The 15,359-nt window shown below is 38.3% G+C and overlaps 1 protein-coding gene and 1 long non-coding RNA gene across 9 annotated transcripts; one reads left to right on the top strand and one right to left on the bottom strand.

Moving 5' to 3' along the window:
* Window positions 1-1,603: 1,603 nt before the first annotated feature.
* LOC136245416 (uncharacterized) lies at window positions 1,604-5,102 on the bottom strand. Of its 3 annotated transcripts, XM_066036938.1 has the most exons (5): window positions 4,020-5,102; window positions 3,856-3,970; window positions 3,755-3,798; window positions 3,615-3,701; window positions 1,604-3,561 (listed from the first exon to the last, which is right to left on the bottom strand). In XM_066036938.1, exon 5 carries the CDS (start codon window positions 2,742-2,744, stop codon window positions 1,773-1,775), a length of 972 nt encoding a protein of 323 aa, XP_065893010.1. In that variant the 5' UTR covers window positions 2,745-3,561; window positions 3,615-3,701; window positions 3,755-3,798; window positions 3,856-3,970; window positions 4,020-5,102; the 3' UTR covers window positions 1,604-1,772. The 3 variants fall into 3 exon arrangements, with proteins under 3 accessions (XP_065893010.1, XP_065893009.1, XP_065893008.1); XM_066036937.1 differs by having other exon boundaries at window positions 1,604-3,701; XM_066036936.1 differs by having other exon boundaries at window positions 3,615-3,970.
* A 4,060-nt stretch (window positions 5,103-9,162) lies between these two features.
* Window positions 9,163-14,643, top strand: LOC136245413 (uncharacterized). Of its 6 annotated transcripts, none has more exons than XR_010695844.1 (8): window positions 9,166-9,430; window positions 9,482-9,667; window positions 10,871-12,120; window positions 12,177-12,243; window positions 12,296-12,422; window positions 13,472-13,532; window positions 14,420-14,472; window positions 14,531-14,643. It is a non-coding gene; the product is annotated as an uncharacterized lncRNA (long non-coding RNA). The 6 variants fall into 6 exon arrangements; XR_010695846.1 differs by having other exon boundaries at window positions 9,179-9,667; window positions 10,871-11,032; window positions 12,039-12,120; XR_010695843.1 differs by having other exon boundaries at window positions 9,186-9,667; window positions 10,871-11,043; window positions 12,039-12,120.
* Window positions 14,644-15,359: the final 716 nt, after the last annotated feature.

Here is a 15,359-nt window from a genome sequence, read left to right as displayed (position 1 = left end):
AAGAGGATACCAGAAAGGATCATCAGTCTCTTTCCTTCGATATTATTTGGGTCAGACATTAGATGGTTATTATGTTGATGGACTATCAATCATTCATGGTAACCCACGTCAACACATCTGGACATTTGCTAATGGACTATATGATAGTCGTGCTTATCAGTATAACTGTCCATGTGCTCCTGGTTCAACATATCCTTCTCCTCCTTTTGTAGAAACTAACTATTATTGTGAATCAGGAACTGTTAATACATCGGATCAAAATGAATACTACTTCAATGACCCACTATGGGATGGATCTGATTGCATCAACAATGATTGTTGCGATAACCCTACCCAACCAGAGTTTTTCCAAGAGTTAAATGGTACCATTACAGATGACATAGAAGCTAGGATATGCAGAGAATGGGCATTTAGTATAGGCTCCGTGCTAATCAATCAACTTGAAATTTTTATTCAGTAAATGTTACAATTCAGTAATTTAAACACGTCAATCGGTTCATTAATGAATTACAGGTGCATTGTTTGTGCAAAAACAAAAGTGTGAAGGTTTGCACAGTATTCAATAAATAAATAAATATGTAAATGAACAAATAAATAAACACTTTCCTATGCATAGGAATACTTTACTTTACCTATTCCCCTCTGTGTGTGTGCGTGTGTGTGTGTGTGTGTGTGTGTGTGTGTGTGCATCTGCCTGTGCATGTGCATAATATGTGTCTGTCTGCCTGTGTTTGCGTGCATGTGAATCTGGTCACTAGCTAGCTAAAGCCCCCCCCCCCCCCCCCCCCCACACACACACACACACACACACACAAGGAGATTTGTCTTGTGGTATATATAGCTAGTATTCTTCAGGCAGGAGGGGATGCTTGATCACCACTTTGAATGCTATTCTTTGGATTTTACTTTGGATTCATCATGTAGGGGTATAGGGAGGAAAGACCTCTCTTTGAAATTCAAGGAACAATATAGCACACCATTTAGTTTGGTAGCACACGGAAAAAGTGAGTGAGTAACAACATGCAATACAGCACAACCTCAAGTGCAACAATTTTAACAACAAAAATCAACAAGATTCAATAACAGATTCAAGTCTCAGAAGGATCTAAAGATGAAAGTATTTTGTCTATTAAAGATCGAAATACTCTAATAGAGCAGTCAAGGTTCTCTAATAGAATAGTCATGCATTAACAATTTATAATAGCTATGAGAAGGAAATTTTCATTTCCAAGGAATGTTTTTATACTGATAGTCTGCAGTTCATTTTAGTCATGGGGATAGCTAGACCTCCTGTATCTATCACTTGAGTGTACAAGAATACACTTTTGTTGTTTATAAGTCCTTCCCCACATTATCAGTGGATTCATGTCTGTATGTGTAGCCTCACTATGTAGCTGGCTGTTTCCTAGATGTTGCAAATACAAATAACTCATGCATTTATAATCCATAGTAGCTAGCTAGTTTGTTTTGAAACATTACAATATTCAAGATCTCTCAATGACCCCATCTGGCAACTCAGTACTACTGTTGCAATTGCAAGCCCCCTTTGAAAAATCCTGGCTATGTCTCTATGATGCTATCCCCTGTAAATACACAAAGTATATAACTTTCACATGTCAATCATTTTTGTTGAGAAATAATTATGCTGTAAAAAGTCTGACTTGTATCAATTTCTTAACAACAGAAATATAGCAATTGGTTGCATGCAAAATGTGCATTAGTGTCAAGCGGATGTGTCAATGCTTGTAATATGCAGTTGGACAATAGCAGTATCACTGGACATATAATTCCAACTGGTCAATTAAAGTAAAACCGCTAGAAAATGCTCTACTATCACATATCCTAGCTTCTATATTACTTGTAGCAGTTCCACTCAAGTCATGATAGAACCATGGTTGGTTACGGTCACAACAGTTGCTAGTGATGCAACCAGATCCGTCCCACAATGGGTCATCAAAGTGGTATGTACCATGAACATCAGACAAACCATCACGACCTGACTCACAATAGTGACTGTTACCTACAAAAGATGGTTGAAAAGTAGTTGGAGTAGAACATGGACAGCTTGATTCATAGGAACCAGTAACATATGTCCATATGTGTTGACGTGGGCTATCATATGTGATTGACAGTCCATCAACATAGTGGCCATCTATTGTTTGACCAGATATGAATCCATTAGGATGTCCCTTCTGATATCCTCTAGCTCTTCCACACACCCTTTGGTAATGGATACCATTAACGGGAAAGACAGTAGAACTACAACCTGCTCCATCAAATGACTTCTGACAGAAGCTAACACCAGACACTGTTGCCCTTGTCCAGCCACTGGGACAGTTACCTCCAGCAGTAATATTGATGTTTGTGATTCTTCTCCATCCTCCACCCACTCCAAAACATGTGGGGGTATTGTAAGCAATTTCTGTCATGTTACAGAATTTCCACTGGTTGACATTAATACGATAGTATCCTGACTTGTCACCAGTTTCAGGATTATTGATGTAGATGTCCTCACAAGATGATCCAGTATAAGTCATCCCACAATATACTATCGTTGGACCATCTAGTATCCAATAATATCCTGACTTGTCATGAGATTCAGGATTCTTATTATAGATGTCCTCACAAGACTCACCAGGGTAGAAAGGTGATTTAAACTGATACTTACTACACTGCTCAGTAGCCATCACCAGTTCCTTAGTGAGGATCACTGTTATTATGAAGATCACTGACAACATCATCATCAATAGTGAATTGTGAAAAGGGATCACAAGTCTGGCTGCTCACTCCAAGTCACTCACGATGCAATTTGTGTGTACTACATATGTAGGTACGTATTAATAAAAGAAATGGCAAAAAAGTTATTGTATTTAAACCACACAGCAACCCTACCAATGCATGTTTGCTGTAGTCTACTACTATATTCATAGCTAGAAATGCCTATTAATGAATACCTAAGTTATGATCTCACATAGGGTATTTATATTAACTCATTTTGTAATTGTAATATGATCAAACATAGATCATGATAAGCATTTGATGCTTGGAATATGTCCAACCAACTTGATATGGTGTGTGTAACTCATGGTAAACACATATGGCTGTATAATGTCTGAGCTCGGCAACATCATGATAACTTTGTTGGTGTGTAATTCATAATCAGAAATTACTTCGCTTCCTGTTTGTTGGTATGAATATTTTAACATTCATAGAAAAAACTTTATGATTTTTCCTGGACTAGATGGAATTCCCTTGCCGGCACTGACTATTAATTGCTGGACAGCTGGATAACACCAGTGACTGTATGAAATCAAAGCTATTCAAGGGCATCAGTTATCAAGCCTGCCCTCAGATCAATGCTACATAACAGCCATTACAAATGATGGCCATAAAGCAACCATCACACCAACAGTTGTTTAGATGATATACAGAAATTTGGCACAATTATATGTGCAGACAAGTGGAAGTATTAATATTTTAAAGTTAGAGTTTAGCTGGTCAATTGTTAGCTCTCTCAGTATTACACAGTCTATTATAGCTTCTATATCACTGGTGGTAGTTCTATTCAACACAAGGTAGAACTGAGGTTGGGTCGTGTTTCAGTGCACACTTACTAGAAATACGAGTACATCTGTCCCACAATGGGTCATCAACACTGTCATGTCCTAACTCACCTCATGACTCACAGTAATAGTTACTACCTACGAAAGATGCAGAAACCCATACAGTGCTGTTATATATTACTACAACTAACACATCCTGCCTTATGTAAATTGCTGTCATCACATCACCAGTAGCCTATGAATGTATTTACACATGTGTTGATGTATAGGGATAGCTATATATTATAAGTACCCTTGTTGAACAGTCCATCAACATATATAGTAGCCATCAATTCTTTGACCGAATGCATATTACCAGTTCACCTTCAGGATGCCCTTTCTGATATCTTCTAGCTCTGCACACACATCTGATAACATATACTATTAATGGGGGAAAGACTTATTATTGCAACTTACTCCATCAAATGACTTCTGACAGACACCGTGACACGCTGTTACTTTCATCCATCCACTAGCTGGCTCCTGCAGTGAGCTATTTTTCTCCGCCCACAACTAGCACATGTGGGGATAAAGTCAGTGGCAATTTCTGTTATGTTATGTCCATTGTGTGTCTTTAATACATGTAGTATAATTCATTGCAATTTTCATAATACGTATTTAACAATACTGACAAACACTCGTGGCAAGACTGGCTAGGTGTCTGGCCTTCTATATATAGAGTATTTCATTTTACATGGCTAAATCACCATTTTTTTCAGTGGTGTAGCTAGCCCTGAAGGATTGGTTGGGCACCCATATTAATCATGATGTGCAAAGCACACAGTGTGCTTTGCATGCTAATGCTAGGGGGATCTGGGGGGCATGCCCCCAAGGAAATTTTTTGAAGTTAGACCCTATAAACTTGAATTTGAGAGCGATTTAAGCAGTTTATCATTTACTATCATACTAAATAAAAATGTATTCTTGACTGTTCTATTAGGGTAACTGCTCCATTAGGGTATTTCGATCTCACTTAAACTGAGTTGGTAGGGCACTAAAGCTGGCCTGTGCCCTACCATTCCCACCTTAGCCATGCCTCTACATTTTTTCGTTATCATTGGTAAATAAAAGGATCTGGTGCAGTTCAACATTCACATTTGTCTTAACACTACCCGTACCCTACATTTCTCTGTATGCTTAGACGTGAGTGGTTGCTATATAATTACTTGGAGGCATATCAGCAGGACCCATGCATACAGCATGATATAGAGCAGCACATGGGCTATGCAGATATGAGTCAGTGAGATACATACATAGTACAAAAAAGGAGATAAGCTTAATTATTAAGTTTAGTAAACTTCGTTGTGTATGCATGTGCACACATGGTGTACAGTCATTATCATAAGTCATTAACATTTTAGGATACACGTAATCCAGTAGTCTCTTACTCATGTTTTGTGTGTGGACAAGTGGTACATACTGTTTAGTTCTTTTTATCAATAGTCTAACTAATCACTATATGACTTGCAAAAATGTACACACTACAATAAAATGTGTATTTGTGCATATGTGGTGTGCTCTAAATGTGTTGTACATAGCATGCACTCCTGCGGTGTATGTGATGTGTAGGAGATGATAGTTCACATTTGCCCATTAGTTAGCAAATGTGAACTATCATCTCCTACACATCACATACACCACAGGAGTGCATGCTATGTACAACACATTTAGAGCGTACCACATATGCACAAATACGCATTTTATTGTAGTGACATGTATACAGCAATACCTGGATCTGCCATGTAACACTCATTACCAGTGTTGGGCAAGTTACTTTGTAAAAGTAACTAGTTACATATTACATATTACTTGCAACTGAACTATTTAGTTACAGTTACATATTACCCATAAAATAAAGTAACTATAAATAATATTACATATTATATTACTTTGTGTCCACAGCCTTAAGCTGTCACGTGTGAAACTACCACTTTATCACTGACATGATTTCGTTGTTGGCCAATGTGCAAATCTTGGTTATAAGTAAGAAGCTGGTGAATAAGCTTCATTCAGTAGGCTTCATTACTTCGTTGTGGCTAGGCGTTACCCAGTGGATTACTAACGAGATTAGTAACTTCGTTACATATAGTAACAATATTATGTAATATTAGATTCGTTACAGTAACTATATTACTTAGGTAACGCGTTACATTTGTAAGTAAAGTAGCTTGAGTTGTATTACCTGTTTTTATATAGCATATTTCGTTATATTACATAGTTACCACAAAAGTAATAATATTACGTAACGCGTTACATAAGTAACAACACTGCTCATTGCACTTATTGTACAGCAGTTGTTGATGACTTCCTTCCTTATAGTCATTATCCTTCATCAGCTACACATGAACATAGAATTTGGGTCATTTCCTCCTAGCTTGAATATGTTGTTATAACTCAGTCAACTCAAGTGATAAGCAGATATTCTGCTGGTATGACGCTTTTTGGTGGAAGAGACCAGAAGCACAAGAAGGGGAAAGAAGATTTAGGAGCGTTGCTAGGAAAAGATTTGAGCTGGTGTTTATTTAGAAATAGCAAATGTACATGTATTGCTCTGATATTTGTGAGAGAGCCATGCATCTAATATTTGCACAACAGAAAACTATACATGTTTTCAAAGATGCAACAGTAGTTCAGGGACTGATCTACAAGGGGATAGGGGCATCTATAGTGGGGCTAAAAAATGTAGCAACTGGTTGATACAACTAGTAGTGCAGAGTGAGAAACACACTCAGCATGTCATTTAGAGAGTCTGGGGGCATGTCAGTACAGGAAAAGTTTTGTAAATTTAGCTTTTTGAGATATCTGTCCTTGGTAGTTTATGAAAAAAAAAAAGAAGAAACAGCACAAATTCTCCAAGTCCATTTGGTATTCCTGTTCACCATGACAGCTGATGAGATGGTAGCTTATGTCATAGATATTCTATGCTTAGCTATGTGCAGTTGCATTAGGTAACCACACAATTTCCTGTAATTCATCTGCTGCTGGTATCTAGCTACTGGACCTGGACTATGTCATCAATGCTATTAAAAAGGAAAATTCATGCATCAACCATTGCCATGATGTAAGTCAGTAACAAACAATTACTGAACTGTGTAGTTATATAATTACCCACTCGTCTCCTCCATTGACAGCCTAAACATTATGCTAATTTGGAGATAGTCATTTACTCTAAGAGAGACTTAAGGTCCACAGAAGAGATCACTTATGACTACAAGTTTCCTATTGAAGAAGAAAGGGTGCCTTGTCTATGTGGAGCCCCCAATTGTAGGGGAACTCTTATTTTACATTACCCAATCTGATGTGAAATCAATTTAGAAAATTTATGGCACACCGTAGTCATCACTTTTGGACTGATAAGGTGTACACTAACATGCTTTAACGTCTGCACATATGTATCATTTGTACCATCTATAGGGTTTCGCAATCTTCATGATATATATTTCAATTTCTAACTGCTGCAGTATAACAAGTGGAAATAGAAAGTTTCCTATACTTCCAAATGTTTTTGATTCCTAACACCTGTGTATATAAGGAATGGATAATCCATAAAATTAAAAATGAAGCAGCTGGGTTCCAGTGATAAACAAGAGATTATAAGGGAAAATCCCTACTTGGCATTGTAGCAAAGTGGAAGATCGCCTTAATCCCTACTTGGAATTGTAGCAATGAGGGAATTTAGATTGTTTTTCACCATTCAAAAGGGATTTCCCACATTGCTACAATGCCAAGTATCCAAACAGAAGCCAGCACACTGATGTTCATTGCGACAGCCAGTGTTGTCCTGAAGAAGAGTACGGAAAATTGACGCCTCTATATGATTTCCTTGCATGAAGAAGAAGACAACCATTTAATTGAAAAATAAAAAGGAATAGCAAATGTAGAAGGTAGACGTTCATTGGCACCACAAAAGGCACAACTCACCTGTGAGTTTGTTGTTGTGGCATAAAATGGTGGCTGTGCATGCACTACTTCCTTTCGTCTCTTTCCTTGTGAGTGTTATCAGGCAGTGAGACAGTGTGGCAGGCAGACCAAATTATGGGTTTCAACAATGCTTTTAAAATTCTATATCTGGATGCCTGTAAATGTTTTCTTGATTTAAATGCTGTATAACTGATATTGAATAGAGTATTCCATAAAAGTCATTTTAGTTGTGTATGATTTTTCTATGATGGTTTTAAGATGCAGCCTTTAGCGGCTCGTGTTATTTTTAGGGGAACCTTACTAAACAGTACGGTACTGTCTGATAACTTTGACACATAATCAGTTGAAAAGTTAATGCCAGCATTATGAGATATCCACATTGTACTGAGAATGACATAAAAACACTGTATTTACAGGGCATTCACTATGGACATCTGTTCAGTAAAAGTACTATGCTATGATTGTGTCAAAATTATGTAGGCATGCAGTGTAACTCATGGGCAAATGTAATGTTACTGAATATAGATTTCAAGCTGATCAATCAAGGTAGAGCCAGTGGACAATCCCCAGTCCCATTCAACTCTCAAAAAACCATGATTGGGTAAGGTTGTCACAACAGTTGCTTGTGATGCAACCAGATCCGTCCCACAATGGGTCGTTGAAGTAGTAGGCAAAATTAGCATATTCATTAGCAGTAGTTCCTGATTAACAGTAATAGTTAGTTCCTACAAAAGGAGGAGAAGGAAATCTTGAACTAGGAGCACAAGGACAGTTATATTGATTTATTATTTATTTGACCATAACATTTCATCTGAGTGAAGGTTATCACCATAATACATACAATATGTAGATTGAGCTGCAAACATTGTGTGTGTCTGTGTTTATGATCAATATGCTGTGTAGCACTATAGTCTGTTGTGTTCAATTATTATCCATTCATTACTATAATTATTGTTATTATTATTACTATTTACCATTACTGTGAAACTTCGCTCAGCGAAGGTTATACACAGATATACAATACAACAAGATCATACAATTATTGTGCTATTAAAGTAATTATCTAAATTATACTTAAAATTATCTAGTGAGTTACATTCAATCACGGTGCTGGGTAATTTGTTCCCACATGGGGATTGTGTTTGGGACACTAAAGGAATATTTGATAGGATTGTGTTTGGGCAAAGGAATATTTGATAGGGTTTTTTCAACAGGACAGCTGAATCAGTTTGTAGCTGTGATGGTATCTTGTTGATGTTATTGTTGATTGATATGGAATTTCTGCAAGATTGTTAAACATTTTTTAAACAACATATGTAACCGAGCTTTCATTTGACAAACTTCTAGTGGTTCACAGCCCCAGGAGAGATTTTGCAGTAAAGATGTGATGCTGTGCATAGCAACGTTGAAACCGGGTCACTACTGCTGACCCGGATGACCCACTGACCCGGATGTGACCCGGATTGACCTGGATGTGATCCGGATTGACCCGGATTAATTAAAGCCGAGACGTGTTTCGGCTAGTCTCGAGCGAGCGAACGAGTCTACATTTTGAGCGTTCGATTCGTGTTGAGTAAATATTGCAACTTCAGCCTAGCTGTAGGTTGAAGACCAAAAAAAAAAAAAAAAAGGTCTTCACCTACTGACAATAGCTACCCTTCACCATAGATACCCTCAGTTTCGTGCTACATACTGCACTTACTAACAGATGGGCGTGGCTGAGCATATGTTGGTAATGCGATAAGTGGGCGTGGCTCACGAAAGAGCTACGCGATAGTTGCAACGTAGTATCGTACGTTAAAATGAAGAAATACTCATATTGTCAAATGTGCCTTAAAATGGAGAAATACTCATAAACACCGGGAGCTGTAGTGTAACGTGAACAGTAGAATAGTATACTAGTCTAGGTTACTTATCCAGCGCTGGTCTCCCACAATCACTACTAATATACTTTCTAGGAGACTTTCTTGTCGAGCTTCTCGCTAGTGGCTGAAATCACTGAGGCTGTTCTCGGGTTAGTTAATGCATAATAGCTTTCATCCCTAGACCAGAACACTCGGGCTGGTTTCAACCGACATCGAGTTAGCCAGGGAGGCTGATACATGAGTCCAGCATCTGGTCTTCCTGCAGACAGTTGATAGTACGTAAGTTAACCTTGTGTGCTAGTGTCAGATACTGTATGCATAGAGCCCAGATAACACGGGGTATGTGGCATGAAGGGTCCTGGTTTGATGCTTGCCCAGTTGCAAAGCCAACCAACTAGGCTCTAACTTTAGTTATCCTATGCCACTGCTACCAATAGTGACCATGCATGCAAGTGTTAAATCGGTAAGCAAATTTCCACTGTCGATGTCTCACCTAACGGGTGAGGCCCAGATGAGATGACAGCCCATACTTAATCCTGTGAGACGTATATACCTGTGCCGACTCAATAGCACCTCATGACTGGCCATGGTCCAGTGATTCACCAGGTAATGTATCAATGGTAGCTGAGGGCTTTGTGTGTGTGTGTGCGTGCGTGTGTGTGTTTGTGCGTGTGTGTGTGTTTGTGCGTGAGTGTGAGTGAGTGTGTGTGTGTGTGTGTGTGTGTGTGTGTGTGTGTGTGTGTGTGTGTGTGTGTGTGTGTGTGTGTGTGTGTGTGTGTGTGTGTGTGTGTGTGTGTGTGTGTGTGTGTGTGTGTGTGTGTGTGTGTGTGTGTGTGTGTGTGTGTGTGTGTGTGTGTGTGTGTGTACCCAGCTGTTAAATGGGGACCTGCATGGTGACCTGGTGTCAACTGGGAAAGCAGCCCACCCATTTGTATATGGGTACTTGGTGTTTAATGGGGAAGCAAATACCCATCTCAAATAATAGGTGAAGTTCAGTTAGAACTTGGGGTACCCAGACCTTCACTCATGACACATGGCACAACCTCCTGTTGGATACCAATCCTGCTCCAGAAGATTTGCCTGCACTGACTCAGCATAATAACCACAACATTTCCCTACTTAGGTGGCCTCCCCAAAGTTGGCTCCGAGTGTGGCGCTTGGCCTTAATCTGGGTGGCCTGCAGATCAAGTCACGATGGGGTTGGTTTTTTTTCAGCCCTTCTAGGTACTTGTCCCATTTCACTTTAGGATATTTAGCTCAAAGATTTTTGCTTAGGCTCCGAGGCTATGGGTAAACACCTTGAACAGGTTCTGCCTTCTGTGTACACCCTCCAGTGCCTAACTGGTAAAGTAGATAATAACAGCATCACAGCAGTGCAGTGCTGGTTCACTAGGTAGGCATGATTGTGTATACAGTAGCTGAAGACTTTGCTTTTTGTGTGGATGTGGTGTGCATGTACACTGCTTTACATTTTTTTACCAGGTCTATTAATGGTCCAGGCCCCACTATCATCTTAGAGGTTTGTCTGTTTCTCTGGAGGTTGCTCATCTGGACTAAATAGACAGTGCTGTAATTAGTTGGATTATTCAGCATCCACTGGCCTGGTGGGTGGACTCCATGGGGGTCAGGAGGACTGATGGACAGGTGGCGAAGAGGTGTACGTGTTGTGTTGTGTGTGTGTGTTGTGGTTGTAGTGTGTGTGTGTGTTGTGGTTGTAGTGTGTGTGTGTGCACATGTGTGTTGTGTGTGTGTTGTGTTGTTGTGTGTGTGTGTGTGTGTGTGCACGTGTGTGTTGTGGTGGTATGTGTGTTGTGTGTGTGCGTATGTTGTGGTGTGTGTGTGTGCGTGCGTGTGTGTGTGGGTGCATGCATGCGTGCGTGTGTGGGTGCATGCGTGCGTGTGTGGGTGCATGCGTGCGTGTGTGGGTGCATGCGTGCGTGCATATGTGAATGAGTGAGTGAGTGTGAGAGAGACAAGATTTGGCAAATTGGTTTATTGAGCATTTAATTTGCTGGATAAAAGTTTGGCACATTTGCTACATAGCCAATATCAGATGGTATACAATAGCTAAGTTATAAATTGCCAAATTTGCTAAACGTCATTCAGTCCCACCAAACCGTTGCCATTTACAGTATGTGGTATACGTGAGGTGGCAATGAAGTCAAATCATTGGTCTTGCAATATAATGTGTAAGGATCTAAACTCAACTACTACTGTTGTTCCCTTGAATGACAGAGGAGTTCAACTGAAATTACTATAATCTGTAAATGCAGATTATTTTCGCCGGGCAGCATAGATCAAATTCCCTTGCCCTTTGCCTTTTTTTATAATGGCTTGGTTTCCACAGGATGTATTTCCATGACTTACAAAAAAGTGTTAATATTATGGTTTGTGAAAATACCATTATGATTCCAATCAGTTGTATCTATAGCTACGTTCATCTGACGTCATGAAAATATATCTCGAGAGCACTGGGTGGGAATTTGGGTGCTTACTTGTCAACCATGAAATGTAGCATTGTGGGCACCAAAGGTTTTGCATGTATGATGTGTTATACCTCTATAGTGTGCAGGTATCCTGGGTTAATGATGTGACCGTGAACATGGTAGCTAATAATTATTTGCTTTGTGTGTGTGTTACATTACTATAGTAACCAGAGTTTAGTTACCAGCAGTCCTTCATTATGGTATGACTCAGTGTTTTATATCATCACCAAGTGTGAGCTCTGTAAGGTGGGTGTGGTGAAAGATTGTTGCTATAATAACCATTATATACTGAATTTGCATAGCTTGCAACTGAATGGTATGTGACATTCAATTTATAGCACAGCGCCTAGTTTACAGTGACTGCTCCAGGTAAACAAACAAGGTGTATTCACAGTGATTTTATGTTTTTTTCTCTATATAGTTGTCCAAGGAATGTGAAGAAGTCTAACAATTAATTGGTTCCCTCAGCAATATGATCATGCAGTAATGCATGTAGAGTAGTACATCCTGTGGAAAATTGTATTCAGTTGGTGAGCTATTCACAAAATGTACGTGTTAATGTGGTGTGTTAAAAAGCTTTCATTGAAATAATGCGTAACGTAATTGTGGGACTAGGGATTAATTGTTTTAATGGTTTTACATTTTTAAAATGAAATCTCTTAATCATGAAAATTATGTTCTATTTAAGTCAAAATAGTAGGCTTAGTACTAATCAAATCTTCTGTGTATCCTTCAAAAAATTTTCGTGAAAGTTTAACAAATTAAAGTTGGACCTCAAGATACATTGAGCATGAACTCTGATTCATCAGGTGTTCACAACAGGTTCTGCTAGTAATTGTGAGCAACATGGACTAAATGGACATGTGCACATTCCACTGAGCATAGCACTAGTTGGTTGCGAATGTTCATCTCTTTGTCAGCCCTGGCCCTTGTGGGGGTGTGCTGTGTACCATGTCATAGCAATTTATTTTGAGTGTAGCACATGTAACGAGCAAGACTATGCAAATCAGTGTTTATGATTATGTCATATAGTCAATGTTTACATTACGAATGTATATTATGTCATACACCAGAGTAATCTGCCTGATGGAGCCACCTACTTACTAAAAAATGAAATTATTTTTTGGCTGACTGGGTTAATTTCATTGTTAATACCATACCTGTTTCACTGTCCATACAAAAGTCTCAATAGTAGCAGTGAAATTTATCCCGTATTTCACTGACAGCAGTGAAAAAGTTGTAATTGTAATTTCATTGGCTAGAATTTATGTTAACAATGTAGCGCCAATTAGTGTCGACGCGTGTTTAGTACATAGTGACAAATTGCGTACATACATAGCAACGCTAATGCACAGTATGCGTATAAGCAGTGAGTATGGTATTAACTGGGAATAGCATGGGTAGCAGTGAAATTTGGGATAAATACCACTCTTGTTGTATTGGAAATGGTAAATTTCACTCGGCTTCGCCTCGTGAAATTTATCCCCATTTCCAATACTATTTATCCCAAATTTTACTGCTACCCATGCTATTACTAGTACATACATATGGAAGTTTGAACAAGAAACATAGATTATTGTTTTCACATTATATACAGTGACTTTACATTGGAAGATACCAAGCAATGGGAATCTTGCATCAAAGTTCAAAATTCAAAGGTTAGTCATGCCAAGAGTTGCATTCTTCTTAAAGTATGACATCTGGTGGGAAGGGGTGCTAAAGGGTCATGAAAAATTGAGGCTATAACATTGTTACCATAGCAACATACCTTTCACAATTTAACCCAATGTATTGTGCATGGAAGTATAATATTTGCCTTTTGGAAAACATATAGTGTGTATTCTTATGTATGTATTACGTACCTTTCAGAAAAGAAAAAAAATTGTCATACAAGTACATAGAGTATAGTATAGTAGGATGGCCATTCAGAATAGCTGACGTCCAAGTTTCACTTCTGTTCTGTTGTGTCTGACATAGTACTACATATGTACCTCTGCACACTTTTATATTGCATTACTGACAGAGTATGCTTGACTGGATTGTAATAATGTGGTAGGGATAAAAGTTTCTTGCTATACATGTGTATACTAAGACACTGGAAGCTAGCATCTTTGAAGTATAAATACCTGTAGTGGAGGCATTAGAATGATTGAGGTTTCTATTGCATCATACTACTGAAGCTTTCATTGTCTCATTATCTTAGGAAATGGTGGGTGAAATTTGTTAGCCACAACTTTCTTAGTGCCACTTGACCAGTAATGAGACTCTGGACATCGAAGCAAACTCTGGATACCATTTTCTAACATACATTGTTCTCCTTTGTGGCCAATACTTTTAATGTGTATTTTTCTTTAACTCTGTCCTAGCACACGTTGCATCTTTGTACATAGCTCAGTGTTAATGGGTTAAACATGTAGTACACGCTTACATATGTAGATGTGATAATTATACCAACTGTCAACTAATTGTTGTGAGGTAACACTACTCTAATTGGATTGAGCTACTGCCATGTACACTTTATTCAGCATATTTCTTTTCCATACAGTGTGTTTTTCAAACTGAAACACTCCAACTTATGGAAGTACTACATTTATTTTGGTGAGCTGGTACAAAACATATACAGACATGCAGTGTACCGTGATTGTATATTTTTCAGGTTTTACCCAGTTATGAGTTGCCAGGACTGTAAAGTACAATACATTTTTCATTGCCGTATAATATCATTTGTTTATGTTATGTGAACAAAGAATAATGCTTTCTTCATCATTGTAAACGGTCTGAAGGAATGGGGGTGATGTTTGGGACATTTATTAACATATACGTAGGAATTCTCTTAACGCTAGACCACATATAACTCACTAACTCAGTAAGACCATATACAAGCCTGTACATATTTTGCAACCCTAGCCTGTGTTATTATATAGTACATGTAACATATTATATGGCCAAATGATCTTGCTGCTGCATATTACTGTATTATTACATGCAAACACGTAAAAGATGTTGCCTTCAGCATGCAGACATGATCTGAGACATTGCGCATGCTATACATATTACTAGCCAAAAAATAGCTACAGATTTATAGTATATGAATGTCAAAACCGTTGTAATCAAATACTCTCTAATAATAAATACATTATATTACATACACATGTATACGTAGCTAGTCACATTATAAATATATATGACAAAAATCCTTACAACATAATTATATAGTGACTGGATTTGCAAAAAGATATCTTTTTCACACATAAAATTTGACCCATTTTTTAACTTCAAAGCTTCATAACTTTTTAAATCAAGCTAAAGTATCAGACTGCATTTTGAAACTAAGAGCAAGTATAATCAGTATAAGGAGACAAATGTTACATCATTCTGTTTGCTGACATGTAAAATGTGTGGAAAAAGTACCTTTTCACAAATTCAGTCATGCCTGTCATTGATAATATTTGTGCCAATATACTATGCTATGTACATACACTGAT

The sequence above is a fragment of the Dysidea avara genome, chromosome 15 (assembly GCF_963678975.1).
Source record: "Dysidea avara chromosome 15, odDysAvar1.4, whole genome shotgun sequence".
Taxonomy (NCBI): Eukaryota; Metazoa; Porifera; class Demospongiae; order Dictyoceratida; family Dysideidae; genus Dysidea; species Dysidea avara.
This window is presented reverse-complemented; position numbering and strand designations above follow the sequence as displayed.